The 26,444-nt window shown below is 35.0% G+C and overlaps 1 protein-coding gene across 1 annotated transcript in view; it reads left to right on the forward strand.

Moving 5' to 3' along the window:
• DPH6 (diphthamine biosynthesis 6) overlaps positions 1-26,444 on the forward strand; it is a 198,113-nt gene that overhangs the window by 65,485 nt on the left and 106,184 nt on the right. The window contains exons 8-12 of the mRNA XM_064658507.1: positions 1,710-1,797; positions 9,911-10,061; positions 10,958-11,089; positions 14,828-14,957; positions 21,678-21,852. Of these exons, the coding sequence (XP_064514577.1) occupies positions 1,710-1,797; positions 9,911-10,061; positions 10,958-11,089; positions 14,828-14,957; positions 21,678-21,852 (676 nt within the window). The remainder of the gene's footprint in view (positions 1-1,709; positions 1,798-9,910; positions 10,062-10,957; positions 11,090-14,827; positions 14,958-21,677; positions 21,853-26,444) is intronic.

Consider the following 26,444-nt stretch of genomic DNA (forward strand, 5'->3'; position numbering starts at 1 on the left):
ACCCTGGTATGAGGTACCACTGGAGTTTTGGTGTCTGTTTTTTTGTATTTTTAATGATATATTCCTGTTACTAAAGATTTGGTCATTTGAAAAAAATGTTTTTAATCTTAAGGAACTATCTAAAGGTATCTTATGTTCATATATTAAATATAAATAATATTTTAATCATAAAAAATCTTGCTAATTACTCTGAAGAATGAAGCTGAGGCATATTTATCATAATACTTTAAAAGTTTGCTTAAAGGGAAGTGGACCTTCTTATGTTAAAGGTATTTATAATTATTGTGCAATATTTTGTTATTTTAAATCTCAAAATACATTTTCTAGAACGGCTATTTCTGTTAATTTTACTCTTTTATTAAGGCACTGGGATCTGGCTGAGACTTCAACTGGTTTGAGTTTGCCTGGGTTTTATGTAGCATTACTAGAAATCTATCTATATGATCTCATTGAACACTATGAAGGTACGAAGGGCACCGTGGTTTCAAGAAAGTTATGTGTTCTTAGTCCTTATTTACAATGATTTGGGGATTTTCTTGTACTGCGCTTGAGTTTCTTTAATGTTTTCTTTGCATTTCTCACCTTCTGATGTTTGTTTCCTAGAGCTACCTTTTTCTTAAGTAGTAAAATCATGCAGATGGATATAACAGATACTGCCTCTTGTGAATCAGTGTGACAGATTGTGTCTGTAAAAATGAAAACTAAAACTAGCTGACTTGAATCAGCACAGAGGAAGTTTATCATTGTTACCAACAAATTTGGCATTAAAAAGTTGTGTCTAGTAGTCTTCAATATCAGATGCGAGATGATTGAATCAGTCAGTTTCTCAGTGTGAAATATTCTGTGGTGTTAATACTTCAAAAACTAATCCCTGGAACATAAAACAATGGACTTCTGAAAAGATCTGTTGGTGAAATTAAAAGATTACTTTACATATTAGTCTCTAGGATGTAAAACATAATGTAATTTATGCTTCCATAGACTACAGCTAACTGATTCTCTCAATATTGGTCTGAAAGTGTGGGGAAAATAAGGGACGATTGATGAGCAGAATTGTAAACACACTCAAGTGGCTTGCAGTTGGAGTGTCAAAAAATACATGTATCATACTAATTGTTGTTTGACCTTGTATGTTGGATGAGTAGAACATCTGTGTTTAGATAACATAGGCCTGTGATAAACTTAGGGGCACCCTATCAAGCAAAAAATCGTGCTTGAGATTCCTGCCCTGCTGTGGGAAAGATCAAAGCAGAATATTATGCCTGTGCAAATCTCTGAAGTACAGGCAAACCCAGCAGGTTTGGTGATCCTCTATCAAGGACTGAGACCCTGCAGTGCCCATGTCCCTGCTTTTGTGCTTCTGCTTTAATGCTGCTTTGGGGACCCCAGTTGGAGAGGTAATGAAAGCAAACTTACACTTTGCATTTCAGCTGTGGTTTTGTGGTTGTTCGTGCATCCTGCCAGTGCCAGTTGACACAGGAAGTATAGTTTATTCCTTTTGAAAATTGAAAATTCTTGAAAATAATGTGTATGTTTGACAGTATGATTTTATATACCAAACTACTTTTTCTTAATTTATATGGAAACACAGGTAAGAAATTAATAGATTTTCAATTAGTTACCTTGGAGTTTGTGTTATACAGAGGGTAAGTATTGTCTATATATAAAATTATATACTAATATTTGATGAAAAACATTTTGTATTTCAGAGATTCAGCCAAGGTGATCGTGCATTCTGCTGATGCATTTGCACCTGTTGGCTACCTTCATTTTCTAAAATCACATCTGGAGAATAAGGCAAGTAGTTTGAAAATGTTATCTTCCTTTAAAGATATATGCATGCTTTCTATTTTTCTGTTGCTTTGTCACAATTTGGAATGAACCTACATATTCTCATGTGGGTGTAATTTCAAATAACAATGTACATAATTTCAAATAACAGTGTACATATTTCATTGAATTTCAGAACTTACCATAAGGAAAGAATGAACATAAATGCTTCCTTGTGTCAAGTGAGTATATTTGACACAAGGAAGTATAGTATATAGGTAGTATATTTGTGTGGCATTTTTCATCTTGAAGCTTCAAGGTGCTCAGCCAGCATGGCTCAGTCAAGCACGTGTGTAACCTGTGTTGTACAGGTAGCTACACTGTAGAACACAACTATATTAGGAAACTGTATGAACAGTGTTGGTTTGCTGTGAGGTGGCATCTCTTCTTGATGTTTCTGATGTAAAGTGGAAGATTTAAAACCTCACTAACCTTCAAAAGCTTGGGGTTTGTACATACTGAATTTTATTTTTTCTGTATGAAAGATACATCTAACGAATGACTTACGATCATGTAGCGGAGATCATCTTGGTCAAAAAATTTAAAGGAACCATTAGTTCACTGGGATTAGTTCTCTTAGTTTAGGATTCTACAGAAACAGCAGAACAGGAATAGGAATTCTGGTGGTTTAAAGGTTGCAGACTTTCATATGAGCAGAACTAAGGTCAAACCAGAATTTATTTTCTTAGTATTTGTCATTGCTTTTCTGTTTTTCTTTTTATTATTTTATAAGGAAAATTATTTTTTTTTCCTCCTGAATCTCTATAAGTTTTAATATTTTGTTGAAGAGAGTGCCTCATGATCTGTCTTCTACTGTTGCAGTCACCTTTTTGTAGCTCTTCCTACGATTTTCTGTACTTTGATGATCTAGGTGCAGAGATTGTTATAGAGTGTTATTATATTGATATTTCACATTTCATGTCTCTTAAGCAACTACATTTCCTGAATGTCTTTCAATAGTTCATGCCTTCCCCTCTTCCCCCTCCCTTTTTTGTTTTTAATTTTATTTTTCCAAACAGGTAAAATACCTCTTATGTTTTTCTTCCATGATGGCCTCATTCTTGCCTTGGAAAGTAAATTGTATTTCATCCTGTCAGTTTCTAGTTTGGTATTTCTTTCACTAAAACATTAAATATTTGTGTGGGTGACTGAAAAGTTAACTATGTGAAGCAAAACCAAATAAGCTGAATAAAGGAAAATTTGGGAATGGGGCATGGTGGGGAAGAGTGATAATATATTAATATTTCTTTGGGGGCACTGACTTTATTGCTTATGGCAGACTTGATGCTAAAATGCACCTTACATCACTACAATGTGACAAGCTAGGGAAAATGAAAACCACAAAGCTTTACATAAATCAGGAAAAAAATCATATTAAAATGCACAACATTTTATATAAGAATCAAAATTTTCCTTATGTCTGTTCAGTAGTTCTTTTCCCCCCTCTTATGTAGATGTTTTAGATTTGGTTAAAGCCTCACCCTTTCAGGGATTGTTGTTGTAAATCATATTTCCAATTCATTGTAGACAAAGCTGTCACACTTTCTAAGGGGTAAGGTTTGCAGAGGCTTGCCCTGGACTTTGATATATAAACTTATGTATTGTAGAGTTAAAAGAAAAATAGTCTAATTTCTGCAGTGATTGTCTCATAGGGAAAAGCATTAGAATCTTTTGGCCATAGATTATTTTATGTCATGATAAAATAAGCTAAATTTCCAAGAAGTTATGAGTATGGAGAACTAGTAAGTCTTTCAGAGTATGACTGTTAACATCATTTAACTGCATAATGATAAATGCATGCCTTCAAGATTGATATGCCTGTAGTACTGTACAGTTTGTCACTATTTGGTGCAAACCAGCCCTACAGAAAATTTTAACTATCAGTTAGTAATTCAGCACTTGAAATCCAATCTTATAATAACAAAGTATTGCAGGGGAAAACTGCTTTAGAAGGAGAACTAATTTTAGTTTCAGGCTTTCAAAGGATTGCTGAAAATTAAGCAAAAAGAAAATGCACCTTTATGAACAATATGTAAAAGTAGTCACTTGTGTAAGCACTTTGAAGATAATATTAATAGACTCCACAGTGAAGTGTAATTCTGATAAGTATTATGACATCAGTTCTGTTATCATTTCAGCTATGAGGTATACATATTTTTAACTGTATTGTATATTAATTTTTATCATTATGTGCCACAGTTGTTAATTTTACATTCTTTGAATTTACTTTTAAAATCATTATGCAATTATAGCTAGTGTAATCTTAGTCTCTGCTGTCTTTCCTCCTCTATAATGCATTTTCTTTAGCTAAATCTCTTCGTGTTTAACTACAAAGCCTGCCTAGAAATTTGTTTTAAATTGTTTCTGGCAGCAAAATGAGCCCTTGTGCCTAGGGGAACATAACATTTTACTCACTGTTCTGGTTTAATACATTACTGTGCAACTTCAAGATGTGTTTTTGCATAATAATTGAAGCTTTTTTTAACACACCTTCTTTTCTTTTTTAAACGGTGATACAGAAAAGGCTAAAGAGATAAATAAATACAAGATTTTATTAATAAAATATTATTAAAAATTTGGTAAATACTTTTTATAGGGATTTTATATATTAAGAATAAATAATAATGGTAATAAGACATTAATGTCCAAAACTTGGGAATGCCTCATTTACTTCAGGGTAAAAAACAAGGTCACCACTCTAACATAAATACCTAGTTTTGTCAATATTTTACTTTGCCAATAAGACAGTCGCTTCATACATTTACAGTGCAGAATGTTTTTTGTTCAAGGGAGACAATTTCTGAAGCATATTCCAGAATCTTTAAATCAAGTGTATTGGCTTTTGTACTCAATAAAAAAATAATTTTGAATATTTTCAATTAGGAAAAATACAACTGTGAAACAATATTTTTACTTTGTCAGCACAGTGAACTTCCATAAATTTTTATTTTCTGCATATGGACTGTTATTCTATTGTGTTGCCTTTTAAGTGATCATAAACAGAAATTAGAGCTGTTGGAGCCTCTGCTGCTGGGAACATACTTTTGATGACAGTAGTGAACATATTAGCTATTGTTCATGCTTTCAGATTTGCTCTTTCCCTCATTTAATAATGAATACTTTGTTCCTGTGTTCCAATGAGTAGGAGCACTTGTATATCAAACAATACAAGCTGTGAAACTGCAACCCCTTAAGTTATGGATAGTCCAGAATTAGAGGGAGTCATGTAGTTTTCTTTCCACATTTGGCAGAAGAAAGGATTCTGTTTGCCTGTGAGAGGTGCAGGAATCATACCTGCTGCTGCTTTTTCTTGTATAATACTATTGCATTATATTACCTCTCATCAATTGATATTGTGTTTTCCTATTTGTAAATGATCTTGACTTGTGTGGGTGGAACACTTTTCAGAAGTGCAAGCAGTTTGCCCCTGTTAAACATCAGGAAATCTATTTCACAGGTCAATTTGGAGATAATTTTAAAAACACTTGTAAAGTTCTCTAACTTGTAGACTCATAAATTTAGAGAAGGTTTTCAGGAGATATTTGCATGTCATATGTACTAAAGGTGTGTGATCCTGCAGGTTATATTTGATTTAACATAGTTCCCTGTTTCTGTCCAGTTCCTTCAGGTCTGAATTATTTTAGTTAATCTACATGCAGGACTTTAGCTGTAGAATTAGACTTTATCGGTGATGTCAGGGAAATTAGGAAGGAATTTCAAGTTGCAAAACACGTTTTGCTGGTGTCATTGTGGGTAGCATTTTTTGAATACTTTGTCATCATTGAATGATACTTCTACGTAACCTTTCGTTTCCCTTCTGCATCATAAGAATGTAGATAATCCTTGTAGTTTTGTTTTCAAAACTTGGTAACAAATACTGCAAAATTTTTTTTTTCTATGCTGATTTATTTCAAACACTGAGATAGTAAATAAAGGATTTTCTTTCCTACTCCATTTGATTGCAGGTTTAGTCCAGTTCTCTTTGAAAAGATAATTTTTAGTACCCTTCTCATAATGAAGATACTTTATTTGAAAGAATTTTGGAGTAAAAGACTATCTTTCCTATGAGTCTGTGTATTGTACTCGAAATACTGCAAGATGTATGTGGTCTTTCTCATTATATTTATTTCAAGGAGTTCTGTTATCAAGGTACATCAAAAGAAATAAAGAGATTATCATAATCTTATGCCTTCCGAGATCTCTACTCCACTCTATTGTCATTGCTGCTCAGTGGGAGAGTTATCAGTTTTAGAACTGTGTTGTGATAGGTTTTTATACCAGTTTCCGTAGCGGAGAATGTAAGCTTTTCAAGAAGGCAATCTGTTGTTTTCATAAAAGACCACTGCATGGAATTTCAGCTATATCAGTCAAAGTCCTAGCTCCAAGGCTTTTTCAACAGGAGAATTTGGATCTTGTAACACTCGTGCATTTGCTTAACTTCATTCTGAGCGTGCTTGCATCAATGACATGAGTTATGTGAATATAGTTAAGCGTATGCATACATGCAGGCTCTGATCCAAAATTAGATTGGTATCACAATGTACAGTGGGTGTGGGAGAAACTGTGTAACAAATGAGAAAATATATTGCTTCTGTGAACTAACATGAAAATGTTATGTGATAAAATAGGTTCTGTAAGATTTAATTAAAATGTCATTATAGCAAGCTCGATGTTTTCTTTTTAAAGTGATGAGAATATTATTCAGGGAAAGTTAGTCTATTTGTGGCAGTCTATAAGTTTTAGCTTCTTAGATTACTTTCTCTGTTGAGAGGAATGGAAGACCAACATTTGTATGAAATTTGAATATAGCTACTAAACAGAGTCTGGCAGCCCTACTTAGGCTGTCATTGAGCCTGCTGTTCTTTGAGTGCCAGGGTTCCACACCTAATACTTTTCTGTAGCCTGCCCCTGTGCTGCTGCAGAAAGCGATTATTTACCCGTGGTTTTCGAGCATTGTGGGAATCAGCCTTTAATGAGTCATTGTGATGTATCATAGACGTTGACATCAACAGTTGTCTCTAATTATTGTCTAAAATTATTTTTTGCAATTACATAAGAGTTATTGTAAAATTTCTGATATATCATAGTAATTTCCAAAAATTTTGCAACTGACCAGCTTTTTATTATTTGTGGAAACACAGATGTATACTTTTATTTATCTCCATGAAGCAATATTGATGCAAACCTAATTATTTATAAAATATTGACTTATTAGGAAGAAGGGATGTTACTATGGATGATACAAAAATTTCATGTGGCATCAATTTGAGATATTTATAATATTACCAAATTAGAAAGCTACAAGGGAGTTCCCTATGTTATACTAAACCACTTGTGATACAGTCTGTGAGGCTCACTACATCCCCATGAATTTTTTTATGAAAGACATTTTGAAGAAATCATGTTTAGAAACACAGATGAAAGAACAATTTTAACAGATAGCATAAAAATGGAATAGGTGCTCTTTTCATATTCCCCTGCAGAGCATATAAATTTGGTACTCCAGGTTAGGGAGTGGAGAGAAGTTACAGGTCTTTAATAGCAGCTACAGAAGATAGCTGTAGCTCTAGATCTCTTAAAAGGTGATTATGTAAAGCTTAATAAAAGTGAGTAAAAAACTGGCAAACTGGAACTTTTCCCTTTCCAGTTAACAATATTTTTTCCCAGTGACGGATTTTTGTTGCATATTGAAGTTAAATCCAGGTGATGTAAAAACAAACCCCAAAGCAGCATTGTGATAGCATCATTCACATCACCATGTCTGGGCATGGGGGTAGGACCAAGAAGTGCAAACTCTGTATATGTTACATTAGTACTTCCCTGAATGCCCATGCTGCAATGCAAATTGATTTCTTCATGGTGGATGTTATGAATTACCCAGTGAAACCAACTAATTTAATAAAACAACAATTTGCAAGAAGGAAGTGATAGCACTTTTAGCACTTGATGCCGCTATGAAGTCTGTATACTTCCTTAAAGTGACAACTCATGAGAAAAAAATTGGAAACTTTAAAAAAAATTGAATTTTCTTGATTCTTGTAGCACAATCCAGCTTTGAATCTATTTCAGTGAACTTATTTGTGTTCCAGCTTTGTTTGTTTGTAAGTCATACCTGAAGGCTTAGGGGCTATCCGGCAGCCCTCTAGGTAACAGCAAAATACTGACGGCAGTAGCCAAAGGTGTAATTCAGTGAGTGGGAAATGGTAGGGGTGCTGCTGGATACTTGTATATTGTAATGTTGGAATACATGTCATGCTTGTGCTAAATTGCAGTTTTCATCTTTGTGCTATTAGGTTACATTTGCTTGACTTCTTTTAACCTCTCATGTACAATTGATTCACATAAAGTAGATTATTGCCTTGACTTTCTTGGAGGAATGAATAAAATGAAGTCCAATCAAAGGACATCAACCTCTCTTAGAGAATAGCTTTAGTGTTTACAGTGCGTATAAAACTACCCATGAGCCCTTTTAGAGGCAGCAGAATTGAGTTTCCTCTCACAGGTACTTTAGCTTTTTTGTACTTTAGCCTTTTCTTAAAATTTCCAAATACACTGCTTTAAATTACCAGAATCCTTTTTCACTCCAGTGAAGTCTAATATTGATTAAATGAATTATCATTGCAGACTTCTGATGCATACTATAGTTTTCTGCCTTTTTTTTTTTTGTTTGTGGTTAATATCAAGAGAAAATTTTGAAGTTGCAATAAGATATGTTTTCTTTTCGAAAGGAAAGAAAAAATACAATAAAATTAAACAATAAAAATTACTTCACTATATGACGTTAATATTCTTTTTTAATGACATTTTACATGGAACACTAATTTATCAGCTAAAAGAATATTCAGCAGTTTCTAATCCATATTTAAGGATTGCCACAGGCTTCCTATTTTGTCAACTTTTTATCTTGCTTTATTTGGCTTTATTAAAATTTTTGTGAATTTAGTATTTAAGAAGCCTGCAGAAAAATGCATAGCTTAGAACTATATGAAATCTGAGATATTTGTGAAGAAATTTAATTGATATAATCTGGAGTTACAGTATGCGGTGGTAATTGGTTAAGGTTTATAGATAAATTCTGTCAGAATTCATATTGCTTTTAGATGAAGACAAGTAGTATTAGCCAAGCTAGTGATCCCAAAGTTAATGTGCTCTGCAGATTAGGGTGCCTAGGGTGCCATCAGATGAAAGAGAGTAGGGGTTCTGATTGCTCTAAAATAAAACAAACAAACAAACAGAAAAACAAGCAAACAAAACAGAACCAAAACCAACAAAACAAACAAACAAACCCAAAAATGTATTCTGTAATTATGTGACTTGTTGAAAATATAATGAACCCAGAATTTTTGAAGACCGGTAAGTAAGCACTCTGCCTGCGTATTTTGCTTTAAACGGTGTGTTGGGTAGTTTTTTCTTCCTAGTCCTAAGAAAACATTTGGGAAGGATGATTCTCCTTCATTGTCAAAAAATTACTTTGATTTATAGATCTTGGGAAATGCTCTTTTGATATCTCAACTCATACCAAAGCTTTTGATGGAAAGGATAGTCTTTTTGAGATAATAGAAAGATTTTTTTTTTTTACTTGGACTGCCTTCATTCATGGTTCCAAAAGTTTTAAAACTTTCTTGCTAGTCTTTTGTTCGGCTTCAAGTGTTTGATGATGGTATTAACTATAAAATTGTCACTTTTGTGCTTTGATTCCTTTGTTCACTTAGTTTATGCTATTTTTTTAAAAACATAGTTTTTAAAAACTCCTGAATATAATTGTGCAATAGCATTACTTCATCATATTATTCTTTCTGTCTCCTTGAGTCTCATAATTTTTCATATCTACTGTCCTTACTTACTACTAAGTCTGCACTTTTCTTCCATATCATATGTCAACAGGAGTATGTTATGTTCTGCCAGTTTCTGCAATCTAATGAGAAATCATATGCTATTATTCTGCAAATTATTCTAAGATATATGCCTGTTGAGCTATAGTATTTTTTGTAATTTAAACACATAATTTGATAAAATGTACTGATTCATACTGCTTGGCATGCTGTTTACTTGTTTATTTTGTAATGTTTGTCTCAAGCAGGAGGATTCTTCAGGTACTTTTGTGGTCAGTAGCTGTTCTTGTGACATAAGCTGCACTGATGACGATATTTTCCCTTCATCAGAAGACGATGAACCACAGAAAACCATTCCAGTCATCTGGAAGCCTTTGAAACCTAATTTTTTGGATTTCAGTGAGTTTTGCACAGCTTTAAGAAAAAAAATCAGAAAAAAAGATTGAATATTTCATGCCAGGTGGACCATGTTGTTAATTAGTATACGAACATTCCTGAAAAGAATGTACTCGACCTATAATAACTAGTCGGAGAAAAGAGAATCTATTAGAATGTATTTTTCTGATATGAATGAATAGATCTGTAGTAGTGAAGCATTTTGAGGTAGGTTACAGGAGCATAACATTTTTTCTTTCCTTCTCTTACTCTCCCTCTCCTCCTGGGAGTACCACAACATCACTGTTATACCACGTACAAAGGTGGATAAATTTTCTGAAGACTAAGTTTCACAGCTAACAGTGTTTAGTATTGAGTAGTATTGAGGTACTTGGTATTTCTTGGATATTAATAAGTGCCTGGTGGGCTTTAAAAATGTCTAATCATGTTATGCATTTGCAGAGATTATCAGAACCAGGTTAAGCACCTAACTTCCATTAGAATTTGGAGTACAAGTTTGATAATCTGTTTCCATGTTGGTTGGATACTTTTGAAAATTTTAGTTTTTCAGTGTCACCTCTTGTGCCAAGTCTGTAAACAAACAGGCCGAGACATTGTAAAAGGTCAGCAAAAATGTAAAAGAGAAGAGAAAGTAGTGAAATTCTCAGCTAAATGTTACTTAAATGCATATTTCTGAAGGCAGTGTTGGAGAAGAATTTGTCAAGTAGCATTTGGAAGCTTTACTACCAGCACACTTTTAAATTTTTAACTCTGTTTGTAAATATTTTTGAACATGTTTTTACAGTTTGTGATTTTCTTTTCCATAGAAGTTCTGCTAATTAAACAATTTAAAATATAGCCTAGGTTAATCTGAAATCTTTCATTATTATAATCATAGTTCTGTTCTTCGTTTCCCATAGCTAAGACATTTGCAAGTTCAGGAAAATCCCTGAGTGGTTACCAGTGGTTTTCAGGTATCACTGCCTACTTCCTTCCATCAGAAGACACAAAGGCTCAAGATGCAGCACGGGAAGCATTTTCTTCTCTCAGAGGTGCTTTAATCAGTTAATACATTATCTGCTGTCACTTAATAGTGTTTGTAATATGGTATTAAGGAAGAATCTGTACTGTCATGTGGTTTTATAACTTTAAATGTTGTGGTTATTGGTTTGCCATCTCATTTTGCATTTGATTCGAATCTTTGATATCAAGACTGCCAGCTTTGATATTTAACACATCATAATTTTACTGGCTCTGAAGACCCTGGAAAGCCAGAGTAGTGTTCGTATCACTGTAACAATACTATTTCCACAGTACTTGCCCACTTTATAGCTTTCTTGAAATATATACTGTGTGTGTGAGGATGTATGTGTGCTATGGATGCTGTCTACTTGCTAAAACAATTTTGTAGCTACCATAATTTTAAATTAAGTTTTCTCGGAAGTTGCTGTGCGTTTTGGCATCTAGGATTAGGTCAGTAGCAGTAAATCTCATTTATATTCCTAATGTAAAGGAGATATTGCTATCTTGGGAATCATGAAATCCAGGTTCCTTACTATCCCACTCTTACAAGATAGTGACATATAAAATAAAATGTTCATGGTTTTGTTTTGTATTTTTTCATTGAAAAGTTTAAGTAAAGTATGTTTATACATGTGTCATTCATAAAAATGAAACTAATTTTTAGTATCTAAATGGTTAAGCTCATATTCTTGTTTATGAATTTGTGTAAGGTATCGTCCTATCATATCATATGTTTTTGCATGCACAGCAGAGCATTCAGGATGCAATATAGCATGGAAAAGAAACCCTAGAATTTTTTTCAGAAGCAAATTTATACTTGGTAGAAGGTCATTAAGCTAGTTTTTGATTGTTTGGAAATCAACAAGGTGGATATGATCAGAAGTTTACTGAAAATGACAATAGTTTTTATCTGCATGTAATCTATAAAGTGAAGCAAAAGAGTTGTACAGTGTTTTATTGTGTTCTTATTATATTTGAATGGAAGTCTGCTTGTACATACAGCATGTATTTTTGCCTTAGCATCTGCCAAAAAAGATTTGTCTTTGACTAAGGCAGTAGCCTATTGCTTTCAGCAGATTACTTGCATTACCTGTATTATTGCAAGGAAAAATTTGTGGAAAATATCAATTCTCACATTTATATATTCTCTTTTTGGAAGTGGGTGTGGAAAGCTGAATGACTTATGGTTCTGTCATGGCAAAAGAAACTATTTGTTTCTGAGAACTTAATCTGCCAATGGCTTTTTCTGAACTCGTAATCTATACAGCAGTTCAGTCTTCAATGCTGTGAGAATGGAATAAGCATAGCCCTTTTTACCTCTTTGCTGGGTTAACTGATTTAATCACCTCTAAAATGCTGACAAAAGGATTTGGAAATGGAAATTTATTACTAGATGCTATGAAATGTTGTTCAGTAAATGGATGGAATTTTATGAAGCCTAAAATGGGAGGAAATGCCTTATATTACTATTTATACATTTAGTTTCTTAAACTCTTTTGTTAAACTTTTTCTTTAGATGTGATTAGAAGATGACAAAGATAACTGTGCTTTATATAATATAAAGCAGCTCTGGTGAAGTTCTATAGGCTTGAAGGAAACTGTATGGATTTTTATTACACGTGAAAATTTAGTCTAAAATGCTACTTGCTGTAGACAGTTTGAATACTGTATTTTGTGGCTCTCAGCCTAAGGATACTGGATAACCAATTAATAAAAAAAAATTAAAAAAAGAAGCTGTACTTCAGCCAGTGTAACCTCTTGGGTTCATTCTAGTTCTGTTTAGGCAGTTCTGCTTAAGTAAGGGTGAGTTTCACCTGATCATATTTCATAAATTATAAGAAACCATGAGTGTCTTGAAATTCAAGAGAAAGGCTATATAGTTTCCCTGTATATCCTGGAGATATGCTTTGTAAGATTCCTCTTCCTGAGAAACAGAACTTCTTGTGAAGAACCCAAGTAAGATTGGTAACCAGTTCACCATTTATGCCTTTATACTAGAGAGAATGCTTTGGGAGCCAATTTTATTCTGATTACAATCCAGGGAGAAGTTATTTTCCACCATTCCTCTAATTCATGCAGGGAGAAAGGGATTGTACTTTTACTTAGCTGATTTTTTAAAATAAAGGCAGAAATTATGAATTTGTCCAAATCACTGCCTTCAGCTTGCTCTGTGTCCACAAATTAGAGTCAGTTTGTTGGCTCCTACATTTTAAATTTAGACTGAGGGTGTTTGTGTGTGAGGAGCTATGTGTTAGTTTGCTGGGAGTTTTTTCTCCCTCCAGTATTTCATGTAATGCTTCAGAACTTCTAACTGCAGTCCAAGGCTCTTTCTTCTTCACTAAAATTCTGGCTGGAAATTTGAAATTTGTCCTTTTTTCCTCCTTAACTTGTGACATAGCAGCTGGTATTGACATAGTGATTGCTGTCAGGCAGCATTCAAATACATTTGTATTTTCGGACAGAATTGCCATTGTGTGCTAATTTATCAGCTGATTTTTCTGGAAATGTATTTTGATTTCATAGGAGTTCTGTATCAATTAAAAAAGCTCTTATATCCCTTGTGCACACTTCTGACTTGTGACTTTTCTGTCAATAAGAATTACCCTCTTCAGATTGCCAAGTATGGCAGTATGGCAGTAAAGCTGAGATATTTAGAAAAAAAATAAGTATTATTGTGACCAAACTAATCTTTATGAAAGTGTGCAAATTCCTGAACTGTCTTTAAAAGCACTGAAAAGTTTTACACAAAAACTATGTTTCTCACTAAGACAACAACCATCAGGGATTGTCTTTATATTCTTGTACTTCTCAAATGGAAAACTAATGTATGAGTATATACATGTACACACTGTAACATTAAAGGCCAAGATCCCCAAAATTACACTGAGAAGAGCTTTACATGACTTATTTAAATTAGGTGACGTAGTACTCTCTTATTATATATGTTCTATATTCAGAAAAGCTTTTGTCTTCATTTAGTTTCTATTGCTCATGAGTTACAAAAGATCCACACTGCAGAGCGGATCACATATCTTGTTACATGATTGACTATATAAGAGTAATACATTCTCCCTGAGTGCTATGACTGGAATCTTCTATGCATACACATTCAGATGATCTTGACTTCCTGGTATCTTTTCTTTAGCTGTCTGTCTGAGCTTTCCTCTGCTCTCATCTTTCCTTCATTTCTCCTGTGGCCACTTCTGTTTCCTATTGTCTGTCTTGCCATTCATAACTCTTTTTTTATGTGAAGATTATTATTGCAGTGAGAGTCTTTAAAAACAGCTTAGACAAGCATCCCTCTGGAATAGCATATAAATATTTGATCTTTTCTTTGAAGAAGGTGATGCACTGAAGGACCTCTTATTGTCCCTTTCAGTTCAGTCCTTTTGTGATTCAAAGTCCTTTGTAGATTCCTAGCTGTCATAAAATGAAGCTCCTGCCCCCCACATGGAGATAATAAAACTTACGGATGCAAGTAATTTGCACTGTAACATATCTGCATGCATGAATGCATGATGTGTTTTCATGGGGCAAGAATTTACCACTGCTTAGAGTAGATTATTTTGTATTCTGTTTTGTGTATTTGGAAAACTAACATGAAAGAATTTAATAAAAACAATAGCTTTATATTGGAAAAAGTATATTGCAAAGTATTCAGTCATGTTGTTACCAGTTGGTTTTGCTGAACAAAACCAGGATTTGTGTCTTTCTACACACATTTAAAATATTCTCTCTCTAACAGCTATATTATTTTTATCCTGCAGCTAATATGACTTCAGAGGGATTGAAACTGAAGGATATTATTTTGGTTCATCTGTATATGAAGAGCATGAAACATTTCAGTGTTATAAACTCAGTTTATGAGACAGAATTTGATTTGTGTCCACCAGCAAGGTAGGATTAGACTACTACTATAGTATATTTATGATACACTGTAATACACTGAATTATTGTTGCCATATTTGTGAAGCATTTTACCAAATGTTTGTGCCTCAAAGACTTAGAAGCAGAGTTTTGCTGCCTTTTGGAGTAATCACATCACAGCTTCTCAAGTCAAAAACACTAAGGTTAGAAATTCTTGCCTTATTATATATCATAAGGCTTACAAATGCCCCCCCATTTGGACTTACAGAAGGATAATACATTGTTTGCAAGTCTTAGTTCTCTGTGGATTGAGTGAACTGACAACTGTTTTATATTGCTGGGATTTTATTTGTTTTTCCTTTTCATTTGCATCCCATGATCTGCTTGCAGTGCTTCTCAGAAATGCATCCCAGGATATCATCAGCCGTCTTTGCCACAAGGGCACATTATTTGCTCATGTTCAATTTGGTGTCCATTAGGAACCTCCAGTCCTTCTCTGTAAAGCTTCTTTTGGGCCAGTGGGCCCCCAAAATACACTGCAACTTGGGTTTCTTTCTCCCCAGTTGTAGGACTTGCAGCTTCTCCTTGCTGAACTTGATGAAGTTCCTGTGTGCCTGTTTCTTGAGCCTGTCAAGATCCATGTGGCTGGCAACTTGCCAAGCGTACACTGTGTCCCATCATCCAGATTATGAATGAAGATGTTGAGCAGGACTGGACCCAGTATAGGCTCCTGGATGTTCACCTGTGAAACTTTGTGCCAGTGATCCCACCCTCTGGGCCTGGCTGTTCATCCAGTTTTCAATCCAGTTTGACTGGTGGTGTTTTCCCTTCCCGGGAGGGAAGACCAAAGCGGATTAAAGATGAGCAGGTTCCAAGTGATTAGTTCAGTTTATTACATTCTCAGCTGAATCCTTCTTTGTCTGTGTGCTTGACCAGCCTTCCCTCCTGCTCAGAGACTCCAAAAGTTAATTACTGTAATTTGCAAAATGTACATACAGTGCCTTAGTACATGGAAATCACAGAGGTGGGTCTGAAACCCTGCAAGACTGCCTTGGCACCTCACCACCACTTTGCCATCCTTCTTGGTTTCAGCTCTGTGCAATGTGTCTGTTCACAGTTCCGTTGTTTTCTGTGCTAAGTAGAAAAGGTGGCTGTTCCTAATTGTCTCCTAGCTCTACACACAATTTTTATTCCTGTGTCTTTTGTTTATTCCCTTCCTTCTGATTACAGAAAATCATTCTGTTCAGAAAAATTAACTACCTTCTTCATTTAGCTAGCATTCAGGAGGCTCAACATGACAGTACTTTGAAACAAAGATGCTTTATTTTCTCTATACTGGTAGTTAACTAACCGTATTTTCATATTGAGATTGAAGTTCATAACATTTTCTATTTTTCTGAGTTCTTCATTGCTCCATGGGAGCTCCTGTCTGCTGAGCGATTTTGAAAATCTGGTCGTATGTAAGGGAGACTCAAAACTTTAGAAGTACTCCTATAGAATACAGCTATTGCTATTTTCTGAAAATGTGAATTTATATGGAAGTTGAATAAATATCACAGTGGTTATTGTCATCATATATTTTTCATTTTATTTATCAGTGATACATCTGTGCTTTCTGGATATTGGATGTTACTTGATAATAAAATCCCATTAAAACTGATAGAATATTGCAAAATTACAAAAGCGGCCACTTGCTTGAGATTTGTTTCAGGATTTTTATTTGTTTACTTTAATTTTTATTTGCTAAACCTATTTTTCAATTACATGCAGTCCTTTAAACATGTAAATACGCTTGATGGTCGAGTTGAAGGCAACCACATAAAAAGAATTCAGAATAACTTTAAATAAACCTGGAGGATGACTATCCCGTGCAGAGTTCTTACGTTCTAGGGAAGTCCTGTAGTAGCAGTGTCTGCCACGTGTGTATCGTAGGCTCGATATGCAGCTGTATGGTGGGCATGTGCAAGATGGGAATATCTGCAAGCGCGTGAGAAGTTTCTACTGGGGCTAAGCTGCCAGATGTCTGGAGAGGTCTAAGTACAGAATAAAATTTATGGACAGAAGAAAGTGAAAACAGAACAAGTTAAAAAATGATAGGCCTGTTTATGCAACCCGTTTTTTCTTTCTGCTCCCCTCCCATTCAACTGTCTTTCATAGACTTCTGAAATTTATACTAGCCTGTGAATCACTGTAAGGGTCTATCCAGAGCCTTCTGAAGATTCAGAGGAATTTTGGCTAGGCAACCAACTCTCTTTCTTCAACAATTGAGGACCTGGGATTCTTCTGAATTGTTTTTGATGAGAGAGTTTGTTTTCTCAACAAAACTCTGTTTGGCTTTTAGGGGGGTTAATAACAGCTCCAAAATGAGATGTCTCAGTTACAGTTTTCTTTCACATTTATCTTTTCACATTTTTGGGTCCCGTTTCTCTCACAGGAAGATTTAAAAGATTCTCGAGTAAGGGTGTAGGTTTTCTCATAGCTACAGGTGTGCTACCCAATTTAAGATTTTGGTTATCAATATGTCTTGATGCAACTGTGGCCCTCAAAAAAAGTGTTGAAACTGTAGACACTTAAGTGCTAAATAGAGATTAGTTTCAGTTGCGTAGTGGTATTAAAGATATTACCTTTAAAATATATTGAAAAAATAAGCAGTAGGTGAAAGATCCACAAAGATACTGGTTTTAAGCTTCACCTTGAAAAGCTATCCCTGGTTAGGCAAAACCAGAAATTTCTATTCCATCTGTAAGCTTTAGTCTGACTTCCAGATCAAGTGCCTATATAATTATAATGATGAGGTATAAAAAGCTTTAAAAATTTAGCACAGTTGCACTCTTTTTCAACAGTAGTAAACTGAGAGATTTGGGATATTTTTGAATTATTTGAAATATTTTAAAGATATTTATTCTTTTATTATAAGGGCTGAGGCATACAGATGTAACATTTCCTTAAAATTAAATCATACTACAGTCTACTCATGTAGAGGTGAATTGATTACCATGGATATTTTCAAGAAGTCTGTGTTTGCAATTAAAAATGTTTCATTAGTTTGAAAGAGATTCCTCATAGCATTCACTTAAAATAAGCAATTAAATTTCTGCTATAGGTATAGATGCAGGTGAAACTTCCCGATGGCACTGTACTAGGTAATGCCATAGTTATAATTTTTGTTCCATTGTCTGTGACTATTTCAATTTTTTGTTGCAATTGGAAAAGGAATTATACCAAAGACATTATTGCTCAGTGGAATTGAACCATGGGACTACATTCAAACAGCACACTTTAGGTCAGGTTTCTGCAGTTTGCTCTTGGTTGCAGCACAGCTCTCTGGTGTATCTGCTGCTCCTCCCAGTTCTGTATTGTCTTCAGACTTGCCAAGTGTTCACTGTGTCCCATCAACCAGATTATGACTGAAGATGTTGAGCAGGACTGGACCCAGTATAGACTCCTGGATATTCACCTTTGAAACTTTGTGCCAGTGATCCCACCCTCTGGGCCTGGCTGTTCAGCCAGTTTTCAATCCACCTCACTGCTCCTCTGGTCCGTACATCATCAGCTTCTCTTTGAGGATGTTACAGGAGACAGTGTCAAAAGGATTACTGCTGCCTTAGTAGCAATGATTATTAAGTCTTCCTTAAAGTGATTATGTTTAGAAACTTCTAGGTGTTTGTGACAAATGTTACCTTGTTCTGTTTATTTAATACAAACCCAAAATAGTTAGCTGAGGAGTTGCTTTAGATTCTCATCATGAGGTGTGATCCAATGTGGTTGTTCTTAATTTCTTGTGTTTCCATTAGATAATCAGTTTTAGTGCACTTACACATTCAGTAAGAATGCCAGTGTGAAAAGAAATTACACTGATGCTAACACTTATTCATAGATTCCCAAAGCATAGTATTTTTAATATCTGTTGTACAGAATCTTGTATGTTGTATCTAAGTCTACCTCTGACATCGCTTGATGGTCTAGGTGTGCAGTATTCAACTCCTGTGTTATTTGGGTGTGGTGGGTTTGTTTTTCATTGGAAATTGGATAACAAACACCTAGCCCATGAAATTTTTGCTCTTTTTTTTTTCTAGTTGTGTGTTAAAACTAGTTTTCTATTTGTATTTTTTTATTGCCTTTGTTATGAGGACTTGTTTCTTTTTACAGTAATTTGTGTTCTTATGCATCTGAGATAATATGCTGAGAATGCAATTGCTATAGCTTGAAAAATTCCACTTGGGTCATAGGTTAATACAGATCGTAAGGGACCTCTGGAGGTCATATAGTCCAATCCTGTGCTCAGAGCAGGGTCAACAGTGAGGTCATATCTCTTATCTTCTTCATATTTTTAAAACCAACTGTTTAGCAATTTTCTAATGTAAAATACTATATTTTGTACTCTTATTACAGAATATAAAGTGTAGTAGAAAAATGAGAGTTTTAAGTATAGCAAGACAAATATTTGAAAGACATTGTTAAGATAATCGTAGATTGACATTCCCCTGCACTGTCTGGGTGTCACACTCAAAGAAGTCAGGAGGAGGATTCTTCAAGATGCTTATTGTAGGCCAGGATTACTAAATCACAGAGGAATGAGAGTTTTGGCCATGTGTACCTTCAGGGAGTAATCAGTAGCCATCCACATAGTCTTCCATCAGTAAAATGACAGGTAGAAAGATTAGAAAGTTGCAGGAAAATGGCTTTTTTATGATTATTTTTATAGAACAAACAGATTTCATAGAATCATAGGATATCCTGAGTTGGAAGTGACCCACAAGGATCATCAAAGTCTGGCTTCTGGCCCTGCAAAAGACAACCCCAAGAATCACACCATGTGACTGAGAGTGTGGTTCAAATCCTTCTTGAACTCTTGCAGGCTTGGTTCCATGACCACTTCCCTGGGGAGCCTGTTCCAGTGCCCAACAACCGTCCTGGGTGAAGAGCCTTTCCCTAATATCTATCCTAAATCTCCTGTGACAGCTTCATGCCATTCCTTCAGGTCCTGTCACTGGTCACCACAGAGAAGAGATCAGTGTCTGCCCTTCTTTTTCCCCTCACGAAGAAATTGTAGACTGCAATGAGGTCTCCCCTCAATCTCCTCTTTTCCAGGCTGAACAGACCAAGTGACCTCAGCTGCTCAGCTTCCACTCAAGACCCTTCACCATCCTTGTTGCCCTCCTTTGGACGCTCTCTAATAGCTTAATATCTTTCTTATATTGTGGCACCCAAAACTGCACACAATATTCAGGGTGAGGTGGCACCAGTGCAGAGCAGACCAGGACAATCCCCTCCCTCGACCGGCTGGTGATGCTTTCCCTGATGCCCCCCAGGACATGGTTGGCCCTCCTGGCTGCCAGGGCACTGCTGACTCATGTTCAACTTGCCATCAACCAGGACCCTGAGGTCCATTTCCACATCATTTCATCTATGTTGCATTTTTGTTTATGTCGCATATTTATTTATGTTGCATTTTGTCCTGAAGAAAAATTATACAGCAGTTTGCATGGTTGCATTATTGCATTCTGCGCAGAGACCTGGTTGTGAGAGTTCTCACAAGCAGTATGCTGGAAGCACTGACTCAAGAGTGTGGATCTGCACTAAATTAGCAAAACTGTCTTGAAAATTTACCAGCCCAAGCAGAAAATCCATTCATCCATGCCTATGCTAATAGTAATGAGGAAAAAAATATTATATTTGCATGTGAGAGATGGGGATAAACATAGTTTTAGAAGAAATAAGCAAGAATATAGCTTGGAAGAAATAAACAAGATGAGAAGAATTTTATAAGGCTATGTTACATGATATGTAAAGACAGGTAATTTTTGGTTGGATTCCTGCTGGGAGCTGAATGGCTTTTTTATGCATGGACTGCAAACATAATTATTTTTCAGGCTTTGAAATGTTGATTTCCACACACGCACCCTCAAACTCACTGCTTTTTCACTGGCCGCATGCAACAGACTGTCTGTCTGTCCACTCAGTCTTCCTGAGAGGAAACAAAAAGGAACTTTATAAATGAGTGCTGAAGCAGGTTTTCAGCCCTGTCATATGTGTGTATTGGTCATGCAACTTAAAGTATAGCAGAAAAATATGCACAGTATTACATGATAACGTGAGAAGGGTGTAAAGGAACTATAAGCTGCTGCTTTTTCAGACAACTTTGACACTGTCTCTCACAACATCCTCACCGACAAAGTCAAGAAGTGCAGACTGGATGAGTGGACAGTGAGCTGGGTTGAGAACTGGCTGAATGGCATTTCCAGAGTAGTGTGGTCAAGGTTTTTTTAAAAAAGAACTGATGAATTCTTACCCATTCTGTGATTCCATGATTCAGTGAAACTGAACCTCTAGACCAAGCACTGGAAGCAAATTCAGTGACAAATGTCAAAAAAGACTGCTTTGCATTACTTATCTGGCATTTCCAGAGTAGCGCGGTCAAGGTTTTTTTAAAAAAGAACTGATGAATTCTTAATAAAGTAATACACATTAAAAATAAAATAAAATAAATGAGCCATTGGCTGTGTTGCTAGTTTCTCCTTGGTAATGGAAATTATCTTGCTGGAAGTCTGAAGCTGATCATTATTTGGAGAGCAGATAACAGTGTTAATCCTAGCAGGTTGTTGTGATACCCTAACTTTTGTTATATGTTCTTGGCAAAATTTCCTAACATACTGGCCGGGCCGGACCAAAAAAACATGGAAAATCAGTGTTGAAGGCTGGTGCAAGCAAACTTACTGTTTGAAAAAAATAATTCTCTTGTGTTTTCAGAGTATGTGTTGAAATCCCGTTACCTGATGGAGTACTGTTTTGCATTGACTGCCTTGCACATAAGTACGACATTGCAACAGATGATGTGTTACATGATGAAAAGCTGGTCATGCATGTACAGAGCATTTCCCACTGGGCACCTGCTAGCATAGGACCTTACAGTCAGTCCATCAAGGTAGGGAATTTTTGTTACTTCATGGGAACGATATGTCCGTTTACTGAAATGAATACAGTTATAAAGTCTCTTTCTCCCCCATATGAATGTGCAAAAGAAAATGTGTAAAAAAAAGAAACAAAATTAAAAATGAGCATTTTGCATTTATATTTTTAAGACTTACAGACAACTTAACTCTCATCTGTCTTTTGTTTTGTGATAACAAAACTGGTTAAAGTATTCTTTGCAGAGAATCTGAAAAACAGCATACTTCTGTTGTATATTGTAATTAGACAAAAAAACTGTGTCACATATATACTTTTATAATCTGCCTAGGATATAAACAGAATTTAGGAACAGCTGAGGCTATTTCAATGTTCTTTTTAAAGCTCAAATTTTTTATAGGTAAGTCAATCCTAAAATGCTTATTTAATGAAATCCTTCTTGAGGCTTGTGGTACTGCCTAACCATTTAAAACAAAAGCAAGGTTGAAGGACTGTTCTTTTTTCCAAAATAATAACAAACTGAACAGAATATTACATATTATTTAGAAGTATGAAATGGAGACAGTAAAGTATCATGGAAAAGTGGACCAAAATTTGCATAAAAAGATTTCCTCTTAATATTGTATTTCTTGTCCAGCTAGTACCATTCTGACAACTAGTGAACTGTCTCAACCTTTTCTGTTGCAAAATATACATATATTCTTATCTTACCAATATTCCTCTTGAGTAATACATTGTCCAGTCTGGTGCAGACTGATCTGAGTGACATGGTATGACATCTGTTTAAATTTCCTGAAACTTCTTTGAGTCTGCAAACCCACCTAGTATAATGGCCATGAAATTTTACTTTGTTTTGTTTTTGTACTATTTTACAGAAAATTTCAGGAATAGTATTTTGCTTCAGAAGCTCATGCAGAATTTGTTATATTTTTAGGAAGAAATGTTGGTGGATTGCTACTCTATGAATTCTGTTCTTTTAGGAGGGTGGGTTTTTATCATCTGTGTATATCCATTTTTCTTGGTTTATTAGGCTTTATTCCATTCAGTCTTACACCTTAATGATCATAATTGTATCATGTCATGCATAATCATGCAAAGATAAAATTTAATAAGCTTTGCATCTTTGTTATTTGGAGAAACTCTTCTAATACAACATTGCGACTAATCTTTATGTCCTGGAACTGGCATCAACTAAATTTGGAAAAGGGAGTGAACTGACAATTGCTTCAGTAACCCAGTGAACAATCTTATGCTGCAAATGGACAATAAGTAGACACTGCCAGATCTTCTGGTGGTATGGGACAGTTAGCATACCCAAAGGAAGGTTCATATCTCTTCAAATATAGTGTAACCAGTAACATTGATCAGCAAATGAAACATTAGGGAAAACTTTCCACTGGTGTGTTTTGTTTTGCTTTATTTTCTTTTACCCCCAAAGGCACATTTTAATCAAGCAACATTATTTTCCTTTAAGGTGTAAAATAAGTATTTTTACTTTTAAAAACTGATTACCACAGGAGTAAAGTAACAGTAGTGAAAAGTTGAACTTCTGCTAGAGGATCACTCACTTGTCATCGTTTATGGCTATGTTCTGTCTCTAGTCCACAAACACATATATGGGGAATGGTAGGATACATGCCACAGCAGTATTTTTAATTTTCCTTTGCAGATTTTTCCTTACTACTACCAACAATGCATTTCATCTGAGTATCAATATTAAACATCCCAGTTTTGTCTTGCTAAGAATCTTTTGACTTTTTGGTAACATATTTCTATTCTGCAGAGCTTGATCCAATACGTGTCAAATGTACTGGAACAAGTAAACATTTCAGTAAAAGTTTTTAATATTTAAATGTTTTTCTTTCTAAAATAGCATATATAGGATATAACCTGTAAAACCTTTTCATAAGAATACATCATAGAAGAGTGCATAAGCACATAAACAGTGTATTTGAATTTGAAAATTTATTAATGGAAGAGAGAGGTTTTGTATCTTCTTACACATGAATTTTCCAAAATTAAAATCTACTTTAGGTGTGTTTTTAGAACTTCCTGGGCCTATGTATGGACAGGTAAGTGTTAAACTCTTAAGTTCACCAGCGAAGTAAGCACTTCAGTATATTTTAGGAATGGAATATATTTTTCAGAATAATTAGGGAAGGAACAAAAGTCAGGTTTTTTATCTTTATAATAAAAAAATATTTCAAATTATAATAATTTTATTATGATGAAATGTTTATAATTTTTTAATGTTTGATTAACAGGTGCTTAATGATCTTAAAACAGTAAATGGTTATTACCCTTATGTTGTGTATCTGTAGAGTTGGATTATCTTTTGTTTGACAACAACTGGACAATTAAATTTTTGTCTTTTCAGTCCAATATGAAGTTTTCTGGACACTGGGGAATCATCATGTATTTTTGCACAGTGTTTTTGCTGAGTTCAGAATAGACCAAAGACTAATTAATCAGGGTATTGCAAGTTGGGATAGATGTGCACTGGCATGTAAGAGCAGTGGAAAGATGTAGGTAGTTCATGCAAACTATGGAATTCATACTTCAAGCTCAAAAATCACTCAGCAGAACATCATTTCAATTCTGTAAGGACTTTGCAGGATCCTGCCAACAGTGCTATGGGAACAAAAAGTAAAAATTTTAAATTTGCTAGGAGAATGTCCTAACCTTAGTCTGATAGACACCAAACAACTGTGGCAGAACGAAATTAGGATTTTCAAAGTATTTATAGCAAAAATCTTCCTCGTTTGGGATTAACATTCCTTCTCTTCTGGGATTAACATTCTTTAAAAACATCTTTAGTGTTTCTACTTGTAAGAACTAGACAGGAACTGTTTGAATATACAGTAAGGCTGACTTTCTTATAAAAAAGAAAAACCTGAAGTCATTTAATATGATTTCCTTGGTCCGGCTCCACCAGTCTTAATGTCTGTGTCAGCAACTGGAATGTTTCAGAAAAGCAAACAGCACCGCTCTACATTAGTGAGTTAAACATGAAGATGCACTGCAAAGCAGTATTTCTGGTGAGAAATTTATACTGAGACCTTTCATGATTATTTATTTTGTGAAAATATCCTTTGAGTATTTGTGGACTGTGAGCATAGTTCATTTAAAAATAATTTAAAAAAAAGCCCCACGCAGCTGAAACACTAACCACAAATTGTTGCCTAAGAATGCATGGAAAGTTGACAGTGTTTATACGAGATGTTCTTCTAGTATGTTAACGTAATTTAAAAGTCTATTCGCACATACAGTTGGTTTGCTTTGAAAAAGTTTCTTAATGTTTTTCTATCTAGATATGAACAAATAAACTGCCACAGTAGAATTTATCATACCTCACATTCTACAATATTTGTTCAAGGTGACATAATGTATTTTATACACATACCAACATATATGCATCTATTACTTGATTATGTCTGTTGAACCTTTTAGCTTTTCCTTGTGACCTCAGCTCTTTCCCTCTGAGAGCTGTCCAATCCCAGTTCGAACAATCCTTTAGGCATCTTTTTCTCATTTTTTTCCTCTGCACTATCTTAACTCAGTATCTTTCTTCCTATCTTTTTCCTTTTGTGATTCAACAAAAGTATATTAAGTTATGCCATATCTAGTAATATGGGGATAGAATACCTGAAGGTTCCAGTCTAAATAATGTTCCTCTGGGATTGATACTTGGATGATATTGTTAGCATTTTAGTCAACTACATGGACAATAACATGTCTAGCAGGATTGTGGATGACAGTAATTTGGATAGTGCTTAATGCCTTGGAGGGGCAAGGCTGTCATTTGCAGGTACCTAGACAGGCAACCAATAACAAAAACCTCATGAAATTGAACAGAAATAACAGAAAAGTCCTGCAGCTAGGACAGAATAGTCCCATGAAGCAATGAAGGAAGGGGACTGACTACATAGTGGATCTACAAAGAAGTAACTAGAGGTCATGATTGTCAGCATTCTAAATGTTAATTGGAAGTTCACCATTGCGGCAGTGAAGGCTAACTTAATACAAGGCAGCACTGGCAGGGTTGTAGCAGTCAGGTCTTCAAAACCTGACTCACAAGACTCTCAACAGACTGTTCTAATGTCTTAGTCCTCCTCTAAGCATAAGGTTGAATTAGGTGACTCTAGCAACCCTTTCCAACCTAATTTTTTTTCACATTCTATGCTTAATATTAAAATTACAGATATACTGACAGAGTAACAGAAAGGAAACATCATAGTTATAGAAAAAAAGAAATCCTTAGTATAAAACTTGCTCTTCAGGAGGAAGAGGTCATTAATGGTGCTGTATGGAAGAGTGCTTAGGACACTAATATTTTGTAGATGAAAGCAAGCAAGTTGTACTCCAGTGCCACTGGCATGCCCATTCTTGTGTATGAAACCTCATCACAAATATAAAAGTTATTGTTGTTGCTTCCCTAGCCATTGCCAGAAAAAAATATGTATAACATTAGGGCAACTTGGAGACTGTTCTAAGTTGCATGTAAACTGTAAGTATGCAAGTCAGGAAACAGTGGGGCAAAATTGAACTCTGCATCTTTGCAGTTCATTTTTGTTATGTGTCATACACTTCTTAGCTGAAGATTAACAA

The sequence above is a fragment of the Pseudopipra pipra genome, chromosome 6, assembly GCF_036250125.1.
Source record: "Pseudopipra pipra isolate bDixPip1 chromosome 6, bDixPip1.hap1, whole genome shotgun sequence".
NCBI classification, from domain to species: domain Eukaryota; kingdom Metazoa; phylum Chordata; class Aves; order Passeriformes; family Pipridae; genus Pseudopipra; species Pseudopipra pipra.